Below are 12,150 nucleotides of genomic sequence, written 5' to 3' on the forward strand. Positions count from 1 at the left end.
CACACACAATACAATCAAAGTGTAAATTTGATACCTTTATTTGAGTAAGTCATGATAGAATCCTGGAATGTGAAATATGATGGAGAATTTCTTAAAGTTTTCAAATTACTGTCTGTGGAAAGTAGTTAATTGCAACCACACATATTTGGGTTTGTTAGTCAATTTTATTTACGTGACCTGTAAATATCATAACTATGAAGCAATTTTGGATTTTTGTTATCAGGACATTGTGTATCCTTTATTAATATAAAATTTTATATTTGGTTAGTCTTTGTACAGAGATTGTTAAAGTAAATACATTAATGAAAGTTAAATACACTATTATCAGACCCTAAAGTAGATATGATAAAAATGATTTTTGTTTGTTTGTTTTTTTGAGTTGGAGTTTCACTTTGGTGCCCAGACTGAAGTGCAGTGGCCGCTCCCATCCACCTCAGCCTTGAACTGCTGGGCTCCGGTGATCCTTCTGCCTCAGCCTTCCAAGTAGCCAGAATTACAGGCATGTGCTACCACGCCCAGCTGATTTTTTGATTTATTGTAGAGATGAGGTCTCACTGGCCAGGCGGGTCTCGAACCCGCGGGCTCAGGCAATCCACTCACCTCAGCCTCCCAATGGCGTGGGATTACAGGCTGAGCCACGGAGCCCGGTATGAGCATTTTCTAATATCAAGACATCATCATTATAAAAAAAAATTCCAGCCTATGAACTTTCCATTATTTATTTGCTCATTCCATTCCCCTACTGTTGGATACTTATGCAATTTATTATATTTTTGTATTTTATGTTTTTCTTTTTCTTTTTTTAATTTTCTATTTTAAAGATGTGGGGTACGAGTCAGGGTTAGCTATACAAATGTTCATTATACAGGTACCCTTGTTGATGAGGTGTACTCCCCTCCCTATTTTTGTATTTTAATAGAATATATTTATTTTTGCTTCACCTTATTCAACAAAAGTGAACATACAGAGTTAAGACAATCCTGGATTTCAGTTATAGCTTTCATAACTAGCTGTATAACTTTGAGCAAATGCAAAACTCTTAGATATGGATTTCCTTAGATTTATAACAAAAACGTTAAAGTAGATGATTTATAAGATTCCTTCACTTTTAAAGTCATTAACATTTACGTGGTAACCAGATGTTCTTAAAGATATCTGAGTAAAGTAAAACTTCATATTTAAACTTTTTCTCCCCAAATTAAAAAACAATTAATCAAGTAAATTACATATTTAAAGATATATTATCTTTTACATACAAATCCAACAATATGTTTAAGACACATGTGTCTTAAAGTTATCGTGAAAGTCTTGTATTAATCCATTTTTGTTTTCTTTTTGGGAAAGCATTAAATATGCAACATACCTACTAAATCTAGGGATAGTGTCTATGGATATAGAATATAGCAAACCAAAATGCTTTTATTAAAAAAGAACCAATGACCTTAGTTTCCCTAGTTCTAGACTTGAACCATCCCACAGACAAATGTTATTAGGGAAGAGACTTCTTACTCATCTATGTCTTCAGAAACAAAAACAACAGACTTAGCAAACTGACATCTCTAATTGAAGGCATAGTCAAAACCTACTTATGAAGTGTCAAGCAAAATATTATGATGAAAATTGTGTTGTACAATACAAAGTCCACAATACAATGTATACCACACGCTAGTACTCAGGGTCATATCTTAAATACAGTTTCAAATTATGTGAAATTTATGTGCAATTTATTTTATCATGTATGTGCCACTTATGTTAGTAAATTTATGGGAGTACTGTTTATGCAATAACTCACTTTATTACAGAGTCAACTGGGATGAGAAAATCTACTGCTTGAATATAATTTATATTTAACTAACATTACCTGATTGACTTTATACTAACCGGTGTTTATAAGAAACGTGAGGAAACACTACACCAAAAAGAGCCACAGAGGCATCAATGACGGAGACTCCGAGAGGGAGAGGACCAGGAACAGCTTCTCCAGCAGGTATTCGCAAATAAATAGAGGAGGGATCATGCTCCAGAGCCCCGCTTCCAGACGCACTGTTTGGCTGGAGCTGCAAGAGTGAAATCCACTTTAGGAAATCCACTTACTAAGTACTGGACATGAACACTAGAGCAGGGGAGAAGGCCAGGCACAGTGGCTCACGCCTGTAATCCCAGCACTTTGAGAGGCCGAGACAGGAGGATTATCTGAGCCCAGGAGTTCCAGACCAGCCCAGGCAATATAGTGAGATGCTGACTTTATAAAAAAATTAAAAAATTAGCCAGCTGTGGTGGCGTATGCCTATTGTCTCAGCTACTTGGGAGGCTGAGGCAGAAGGATTGCCTGAGCCCAGGAGGTGAGTAGCGAGCCATAATCATGCTACTGCATTCCAGTCTGGGTGACAGAGTGAGACTCTGACTCAAAAAGAAAAAAAAAAAAGAATAGAGCAGGAGAAAAAGGAGAAAAGGCAACAACAGCAAAAAACGTTGGATTTGAAAATTTTAAAACAGACACAAACACAATTCTGTCATTAAAAAATCATTAAAAACACCTTAAACAATTTAAGAAAAGTCTTATTCATTCTAAAACATTTTGACCCTGCCCACCTTAAAGTGTGAACAAAACAATGTTACCAATAACTGAAACCACCAAAAGTTATTTAAAAGAGAATATTATGTCTTCTTTTTAAAAAGTACATAAGAAACAATGTATCCAGTGGGCAAAAGTTTCTAAAACTTCAGCCCAATCATTCCTCTCCAACCTGTTACAAAACAAAACAAACAAAAACAAAAGCAAGCATCAATAACCAAAAAGTCAGTTACAACCAGGCAACTTAGTGAGACCTTGTCTCTACAATAAATCAAAAATTAACTGGGCGTGGTAGTGCATGCCTGCAGTTCCGGCTACTTGGAAGGCTGAGGAGGAAGGATCACCAGAGCCCAGCAGGTCGACACTGGTGTGGCGGTGAGTGTGCCACGGCACTCCAGCCTGAGTGACAGAGTGAGACTCCCACTCAAAAACAAAACAAAACAAAACAAAACAAAACTGATCTTAACCACAGCTATCAAAAGGTATCTAAATACAAAAATATTGAATAAAGATAATTTGCAAAATTCTATATATTCCTGTTCACCTTTTTCACTGTTTATCTACCAGAATGCCATCTGCAAGTGGCTAAGAAAATGTCAATGAAAATTAAACCTTAGTCTACAATACTTTCTTTTTAAGTGGCAATGTGTACTAGGACCACTGTTTTGCATTAAGTTGTCCTTTATTTCCCTGTATGGTTTACTACCTGGTCTTCAATTGATTTATGATCAGTTTCCTGAAGCCAGGAACCAAGAAGAACACTGTCATCATAATGGCAGAGGGATCTGAGGAGGGAAGTAGTTGTGTTGGCTGAGTTGTCAGTCAAGGTGAATTCTGCCACCAGTTCTCTAAGGAGGGCATTGAAAGATCCTAAAAAACAAAACCTCAGATCAGATAAAAAAGAATAGTTTTTATGAAGATCACAATCATTGCCTACGAAGAGCAGCAATATGTTAAATAGGAATAGAATAATTAAAACTCTGTTCTCTTTTTAAAAAATCTATATTAACTATTTTAATGCTGGTTTTATTTTCTATCTTTTTTTGTTGGGTTTTTTTTTGAGACAAGGTCTCACTTTGTCACCTAGGCTGGAGTACAGTAGGACAATCACAGCTCACTGTAACCTTGAACACCTGGCCTCAGAGCAATCCTCCTGCCTCAGTTTCCCAAAGCACAGGGACTACAGATGTGAGCCACAATGCCTAGCCAATGCTAGTTTTAATATATAATAATACTACTCCTTTTTTATTATTATGTTTTTAGCCCAAATTATTTAGAATAACCAAAAAAGAGAAAAAATCCTTTATTTCATTATTATTATTATTTTTTTGAATTGGAGTCTCACTCTGTCACCCAGACTGGAGTGCAGTGGCTGCTGCAGCCTCGACCTGCTGGGCTCTGGCGATCCTTCCGCCTCAGCCTTCCAAGTAGATGGAACTACAGGTGTGCACTACCATGCCCGGCTAATTTTTTTGATTTATCGTAGAGATGAGGTCTCCCCAAGTTGCCTGGGCAAGTCTCGAACCTGCGGACTCAGGCAATCCACTCACCTCAGCCTCCCAAAGTGTGGGATTACAGGCTGAGCCACCGAGCCTGGCTTCATTATATTTTTTAAATGAGATAAGGTCTCACTCTGTTGCGCACAGTGAGACCCTATCTCATAGAGTACAGTGACATGATTATAGCTCACTGTAACCTCAAACTCCTGGCCTCAAGTGATCCTCCTGCCTTACCCTCCCAAAGTGCTAGGATTACAGGCATTAGCCACCATGCCCAGTCCTTTAGTTTAAGTTCATTATGTGTAAAATGATTATTGTTTATTATTCATTGCCCAATAATGTGCAAACACTGAAAGGAGCACACCAAAATACTTGGGCATGTTTGTACTAAACAAAAATCAATGGTCTATTTCACTATTAAAATTTTATATGATATTTTATTTCTCCCTCCAAGTCTTTAAATTATTGGTGATATTACAATATATAAAGCAATTTAGGACAGTATTAAAAGCACAGACTTTGAAGATAAATCAATTGAATCTGCCTTCAAACTCTGCCACTTACAAGTTCTAAGATGGCAAATTACTCTGTTTCTCTCTATGAGATTCTTCATCTGTAAATCGGGGCTAATTGCCTCATAAGCTGGCTTAGAGTCAAAAGAGACAATGCATGCCAAGGTCTTAGAATGGGACCTGGAACACAGTAAGTACTCAACAAGTGTTAGCTACTTTACATGAAAAGAAGTAAATGGTGGACTTCCTTTGCACCATGGTTGGTGGAAGACCCTTGGTTAAAACTCTTCAAAACTGTGAAGAATTGTAAAAAATAATTTTTATTAAATATTGCAAATTTTGTTTACCTTCATAAGTTTTTGGAGGTAACAAAGCCAAGATATCATAAAGTCGTAAACGGACCATTGCAGCACTGGCTTTCAGATGAGCTCCATGGGCTTTAATTACAGATGGAATGCTAAAATACCAAAAACAAAGGTGTTATCAGTTTACCAGAATAACTGTTATTTGTAAACTTTTAAAGCAATGTACCAATATACTATCAAACTACATTGATAAGTATTCCATTTTCAGTTTGATTTATTTTGTGATCTTAACTGTAACAGAAACATTTCAAAATATAATTTTATTTCAGTCTATACCATCGCTGCACATTTTAAAGTCATTTTACAAAAATAAAGTTCTATATGTTTCTATACAATTCTAGAAGGAAGCACAAAATACAACTGAAAATTACATAAATATGCTTATTAATATATAAAGTAAGTTATGAAACTGCCATAGTTGCTTACTTACTGTGACATCATGGTCATGGCACATTCAATAGGGGTCATCAGTTTTCGAATCACATCTTCAGTTAGGAGTTCAGGACAATGTGCAACGAAGCTTCTCATGGCTAGGCAAAATTAAAATAAAAACACATTTGGAGCAGCTTTTGTGAACATGAATAAGGTTATAAAATTACCTTAAGGTAATAATAACTCTTAATTATTATTATAAAATATAAGGCTCTGAAACCACGTCAAACCAAAAGAGAAACCAGCAGCAACTACACAAAAAAGTCATAAGAAAAGGCTAGGGAAAAAGTGGACAGCAGAAATGGAGGAGGAAACATATTTGTTAGAGAGATTTCTGTGAGTGGGAACTGAGAGGGCTATAACCCCACAGAAATTCAGATAACTACAAAGAAGGAAATGTGAAGCCAGATCCAGGAGTGAACAAAATGGTCCAGTGAGAAGGAACATCTGTGGCCTTTTAGCAGCAGAGCCAAGACTAAAACACCTCCAAGATGTGTGGGAGTGAAGCTGACCCCTCACTTGGTCGCCCTTAAGATGAAATGTTTAGGTCTCTCTCAGCTTGGAAAAAGAAGCATTTCTTACCCTGAGATAAACCAAAAAAGAACAGGGACATCCATTGTCACTCCAGCTCTTAAATGAAACGAAACTTGAGCCTTTCCAGTAAGCTGTTAACTTGCAGACAAAAACAACTCTATCAGTAACTTCTGTAATGTACATGTCTGAAAAATGTATTAACACTTGCAGATTTGACAATGATGTGAAAAAATAGCTGTTTTTCTATGATGAAAAGGTGAACTGCAAACTCAATAAGCTTGGTAATCCTGAATTCCTTACGTGGTGACTCAGTGCTTCTCTGACAGATGAAGACTGTCACAAGGGAAATAAGAGGCCAGGGTTCTAGCTCTTGTCTTACCAACTCTAACCACTTTCTCAGTCTCGCTATGTTTTTATTACAAAATTAGAAAACTAAAGTCATTTATAAAGTTTCTATCAAAGCTAAAAGTCTATGAATTTATCATTATACAGTTAAAAAAATTAACAGCCTAGGCCTAAGAACTTGACTCCATAAAAAATAAAAAAAATTAGCCGGGTGTTGTGGTATGTGCCTGTAGTCTCAGTTACTCCGGAGGCTGAGGTGGAAGAATTGCCTGAGCCCAAGAGGTCGAGGTTGCAGTGAGTCATGATTGTGCCACTGCACTCCAATGTGAGCAACAGAGTGAGATCCCAAATAAAAAAAATAAAAATTAAATTAAAATAGCAATTTTTCCTTTACTTCACAAATATTTTAGTAATATCAAAATATTCGGAAAGCACAATCCTTCCAGTTCTTACCACATAAAGCTCCAGCACGACCTTCCAAAGTCACCTGCCATGTAAAAGAATCACCTCGAGCCTTCTCAGCCTCCAATTCTTTTAAGGAACGAGGAAAAACATTCCGCCACAATAACAACATCTTGGGCAGATGGTAACGAACAACAGATGGTCCTAATCAAGAAAATGAGAATATAAAACCATATATACATACTATATATAACATATATTACAAACAGAAGTCAAAGACTATGACGAGCCCCACAAGCTTTAATGATATCTCTGCCATTTCACTGATTTTATCTCTAAAATTACATTATTTTCAAATTGTGTTTTATCTAGTGAGTTAAATATATATATGTGTATATATATATATATATATATATATATATATATATATATATATATTCACTTTAAAAGTAGGAATATTTTTAGCATCCAAACAGAAAACAAATACAGAAAAAGCAATTTAAAAATTACCCAGCTATGTTCAGAATGGGGGATTACATATTACCTATGATACAATATGCCTGGGACACAGTTTATGAGGTCTTTTTTTATAAACACATACATACATAAAGAGATATATCCACTCCTACACACTTACATATATATGTAAGAATACATACATATATTTTTTTTTCTTCCATTTTGGGGGCAATTTATATAGTTGATTTAGTTTTATGAAGAAGCAATATATTCAGAACCAGGAATCTAGGATTTCATTTAACATACCACTTAACATACTTAACATAAACTTCTGGAAAAGAGTTACTACTTTTTATTTTCTTTAGAAAAGAAAGCTAGGTCAAAGTGTAATTTCCGGTAGATAGATGCTTAGAACTGTAACTTCATTGTACACACATGTGCACTTTTTATAGCAGCAGTTAAACATGTGAGCTAAAAAAGTAGACATGCCTCATTACAATGGTAATACACACTTCTGTGCTGTGCACAATGCTAACCCTTGCCTGTTTCGCACATCTGTCACAGCACTTGGGGAAGTGAAGCACTATCTCAAAAAAGTGACACCAACAATACCAATTATATGGGTCTCTACCACTCTACTAAATTATGTCTCCTTCTCTTAGGAGACAGAATTTGCTCCCCATGTTTTCATCTCCTTAGATTATCACTCAGTTAATCAAGTAGATGATGGTTATTCTGATGGCAAAGGTAAAACTTGGCTACCAACTTTCTCAACAAATGTACTTAGCAGAAAGTACCAAAAAGAGACATCTCCCACCACATGACGAGGAAAACATCTTTACCATTTTACCTCATTGAAAGTCTAGAATGTAAAGTTTGACCCTTTTAAATTAAATTTGCTTTAGGGTCTACTGACAGTTACAGCATAAGACAAAATCCTACTTAAATATAATTGTACCTAAGGTCATAAGTGCTCCAAGTAACAGCCATCCAGCTTGGGTGCGCTGTAAAGACAGCCTGCTATTTTGTGCAGCAGTTCGTAAAAGATCTTCAGCAATACTAACTACCATCTGCAAGAGAAGTTTAGAACTGAATTTTAATTTAAATAAATTAAAGAAATCAAATAAGAAAACAAATAACTAGCATTATTTCATTAAAAAAGAAGCTGTCTTTTTGTGGAATAGTTGCTGTCAGCACGTTTTCAAAGAGGCACATGAAAAGCTACTCAGTCTCGACTGCTCTGGTGACTCTAAGCAGGCCCAGGACAGCATAGGGGTTGAGGACAAGCTCTGGGCTGAACTGCCTGGATTCACATGCCAACTGCCACTGACCAACTCTGACCTGGGACAACATAAGTTCTCTGCCCCAGTTCACTCAATGTAAATGGGAATAACAAGAATACCCACCTCATTCTTGAGAGGATTAAATAAATTAATACAGCAATTATGCTACTTTGTTGTCATTTAATCATAAAACAAATCCACTTCCCATTTTTCCTACTTCCCACTTAATAATCTACTTCCCGTTTTTTCTGTGTCTTTTCTAAGACCATAAATTTCATAAGATTAGCTTAATGACTCTTCTTATAAGAGGAGTTCAACAAATCTTAAAATATAGGATAATGGCACCAAAAATGATAGTACTTTTTAAGTGGTTACACAAACTAGCACTGTCCTGAATACTTTGCAGTATTAACATCTACAGGGAAAGGCTAATATAGACTAATTAGTCAGAAGAGATTTCATATAAGAGATGGAACTTGAATGAGGCCTCCAATCAAATAGATTTAAGTTTGGTACAGGTAAATAAGAGGGAGGATGAAATTCGAATATAAGAGGTTAGCAGAGCAAAGGCATGTAGGCTGGAAAAGGCAAGGGAAGGCAGCAAGCCGACTAGTCTGAGTAGAGCAGCGAGAAATTAGAATGAACGGGGGAATGAAGGCAAATTATGAGATAACAGTTTGCCAGACAAAGAAGATTATATTTTATTCTGAGTACTGAGTAGTCCTTACGGGTCTCTGAGCAAATGTGAAATATGAAAGAGATGTGAGGAATATGGGAGAAAGAGACTTTCAGAAGGATAAACAATGAGGAAGCACCAATATGACAAGGGGAGATGGAAGTCAGGATTCCAGTAGTAGCCACAGAACTCATATGAATGGAGCTGGGCCTCGTGTCCCAGAAAAAAATAAAAATTTAAGTCTAGCCCCAATCTACCTATATAAAGTTTAAAACAGTATTTATATAAACCTTCGGGATTCCTGAGAAGAAATCATGATAGTAGCATAAAGCAAAGTAAGAAAAAAAGGAGAAAAAAGTAACCAATTTATTAAAACCACTCAATTTTTATGAAGCATGATTGAAATGCTAAATATGGCAATAGCATATTCTTCTGACATCTTTGAATATAGCAATGTGAATGTTTATTTCTAAAAGCTGAACGAAAAGCTCTAATTTTTAAATAATCACCATAAGCGGTTTTTAAATTCTAAAACAAATTATAACATGTCTACTACACCCAGACAAAACCTATTATTCCTGTACCAGAATTAAGTATCAAAATATAATTAGGGTCTCTTAATCCCATATTAGCAAACACTATATTTTATATTTACATAGAAAAGCTCCCATTGATCACCCAGTTCAACATTAAATACAGCAGTGTTTTTCTAGAATCAAGTCCATGTGACAGACAGCATTCACAAATCTGGGATCTTTGCCATACCTTTCCTTTGGCATGAGGAATGCCCAAAGGACACTGATGAACTCCACCTAACAAAGCAGCCATTGCAAAACTGTAGCCACTGACAGCTTCTGGTGAAGTTTTCAGGTTGTTGAGCCGTTCTGCACACCTGTCCAGAAATGGTGTCAACTGGAAAGGCAAAGCCACGGCCACACAGCGCAAGCACCACGCAGCAGCAAGTCGAGCAGCCATACTCGGATGAAGCAGCACTGAAGTCACAATCTCCAAAAGTCCTAAAAAAGAAATCCTCAATTGTGACTCTCGAATGAAGTCAAATGATTTCAGAAACTAAAAGACTATGGGTAACACAATAATCACCATGATTTCACACACATGGTTTCATAACTGCCAAAAACCACATATATTACTCATAAGCAATAGAGTACTTCAAAGAAACATTTTCTTCCAAGAATGCAATTAATCTAATAAAATATAAATATTGAGGTAAAATTAAATGACAGTCTTCAACAAATTTTAGTCAATTATTAGAAGCAATTACCATGACTGTTTTTGACTGGTTTTCCAAAACTTGAACTATTTAATTCAACATTCCCAATGAGTCTAAACTTAAAAAAAAAAAAAAAAAAACCCCAATGATCTAAACTGCTAATTACAATAACCAACTAATCAGGAGTTAAATATCAATCACACCGAAGAGAGTGAAATAATATGCCAGCAAGTAACTGAACACTATACCTATAGACGCTTCCTGAATAAGAGGGGATGCAGTGGCATTCAGGCTTTGCACCAGGCTCCCAAGTTCCTGGAGGGCACAGACCATCACATGCTGGCTTGCTGCGATATCTGCTGCGCCAGCTTTGTTTTCACCACTGGTATCATTCACTACTGCTTCTGAAAACACAACATCATGTCTGTGATGTGGATGAGTTGAATTATGTTATGCTTTTTCTAATCTACCCAATTTATGACTTGAGTCATACCAGTTGATGCCTGAGTGTGGAGAGCTCTGTGTACTTATGTCTCAATGGAAAACTTGCATAACTAAACAATGAATTGATTTTGAAGTAGTGTTTAATTACTTTAGGATGATGCTAAATATATACTGAGGTGCATATTTGACTGCTTTGAAGAACACAACCTAATTTTAGTAAGCACAGAAATCGATAGAGTACAAAACAAAGACTCTGTGGAGTGAAGACTTTGTTCAGTCTTAATTCCACCACTCATGGTAGCTGTGTGACATTGGACAACATGCTCCACCTTTCTGTCACAAGCTCCTCTTCTGTTGAAGAACTTACATGCCCATCTTGAAGGGTGCTGTGATGATGAAAAAGTCAGTGCAGACATGCTGTTGAAGTTGGTTGTAAGTATTTTAAAAAAGAGAAATCCAGTGTACATAAGCATTTAATATAAGGCTGCCCCCAATACACATTCCATCAATATTAGCAGCTATTACTACTTTATTATTACTTTCTTATTTCAAGTACACCAATATATGGAAGGCATAATAGTCAAATTACTGACCAGAAAGTGGATCTATAAGGAAAGTGGCTTTAGAACTTCTTGCTGGAATGTTCCTAAAAGTTCCCAACAGCTTTGCTGCTCCCGCTCCCACCTTTCCTTTTTTTCTTTTTTTGAGTCAGGGTCTCACTCCATCGCCCAAACTGGAGTGCAGTGGCACACTCCCGGCCACTGCAGCTTAGACCTGCTGGGCTCCAGCGATCCTTCTGCCACATCCTTCCAAGTAACTGGAACTACAGGTGCGCACTACCACGCCCGGCTAATTTTTTGATTTATTGTAGAGATGAGGTCTCGCCAAGTTGACCAGGTGGGTCTCGAACCCATGGGCTCAGGCAGTCCACACATCTCAGCCTCCCAAAGTGCTGGGATTACAGGCTTGAGCAACCGTGCCTAGCCCCACTCCCACCTTTTAATTTCCAATGGAACTGAAATGTATTTGACATGAAACAACTAAAGATTCCTTGCCAAATTAGTAACTGCAAATATATTCTGGCCCATAAATCCCCAATAAACATCATTCTATTTAACTCTAGTTTTAGGATTTAAAAAAAAAAAATCAAATAAATAATCTTGGATATTGAGATGAACAACCTTTCCATAATAATAAAAACTTTCTTACTTTTTGCATTGTGAATTAACATATAATATAGAACATATAAAAACATTATATTGTGCCAGGCTCGGTGGCTCAGCCTGTAATCTCGCGCCTTTGGGAGGCTGAGGTGAGTGGATTGCCCGAACCCGTGGGTTCGAGACCCGCCTGGGCAACTTGGCGAGACCTCATCTCTACAATAAAACAAAAA

The 12,150-nt window shown here is 36.7% G+C and overlaps 1 protein-coding gene across 1 annotated transcript in view; it reads right to left on the minus strand.

The window, feature by feature from the left end:
- Nucleotides 1-12,150, minus strand: part of HEATR5B (HEAT repeat containing 5B) — a 107,655-nt gene that overhangs the window by 76,222 nt on the left and 19,283 nt on the right. The window contains exons 9-16 of the mRNA XM_008069132.1: nt 10,562-10,717; nt 9,848-10,098; nt 8,082-8,193; nt 6,716-6,868; nt 5,382-5,481; nt 4,934-5,043; nt 3,282-3,445; nt 1,882-2,057 (exon numbers count right to left, since the gene is read on the minus strand). Of these exons, the coding sequence (XP_008067323.1) occupies nt 1,882-2,057; nt 3,282-3,445; nt 4,934-5,043; nt 5,382-5,481; nt 6,716-6,868; nt 8,082-8,193; nt 9,848-10,098; nt 10,562-10,717 (1,222 nt within the window). The remainder of the gene's footprint in view (nt 1-1,881; nt 2,058-3,281; nt 3,446-4,933; nt 5,044-5,381; nt 5,482-6,715; nt 6,869-8,081; nt 8,194-9,847; nt 10,099-10,561; nt 10,718-12,150) is intronic.

Source organism: Carlito syrichta, unplaced genomic scaffold, assembly GCF_000164805.1.
Source record: "Carlito syrichta isolate Samal-C Ts95f unplaced genomic scaffold, Tarsius_syrichta-2.0.1 Scaffold311830, whole genome shotgun sequence".
In the NCBI taxonomy this organism is placed as follows: Eukaryota; Metazoa; Chordata; class Mammalia; order Primates; family Tarsiidae; genus Carlito; species Carlito syrichta.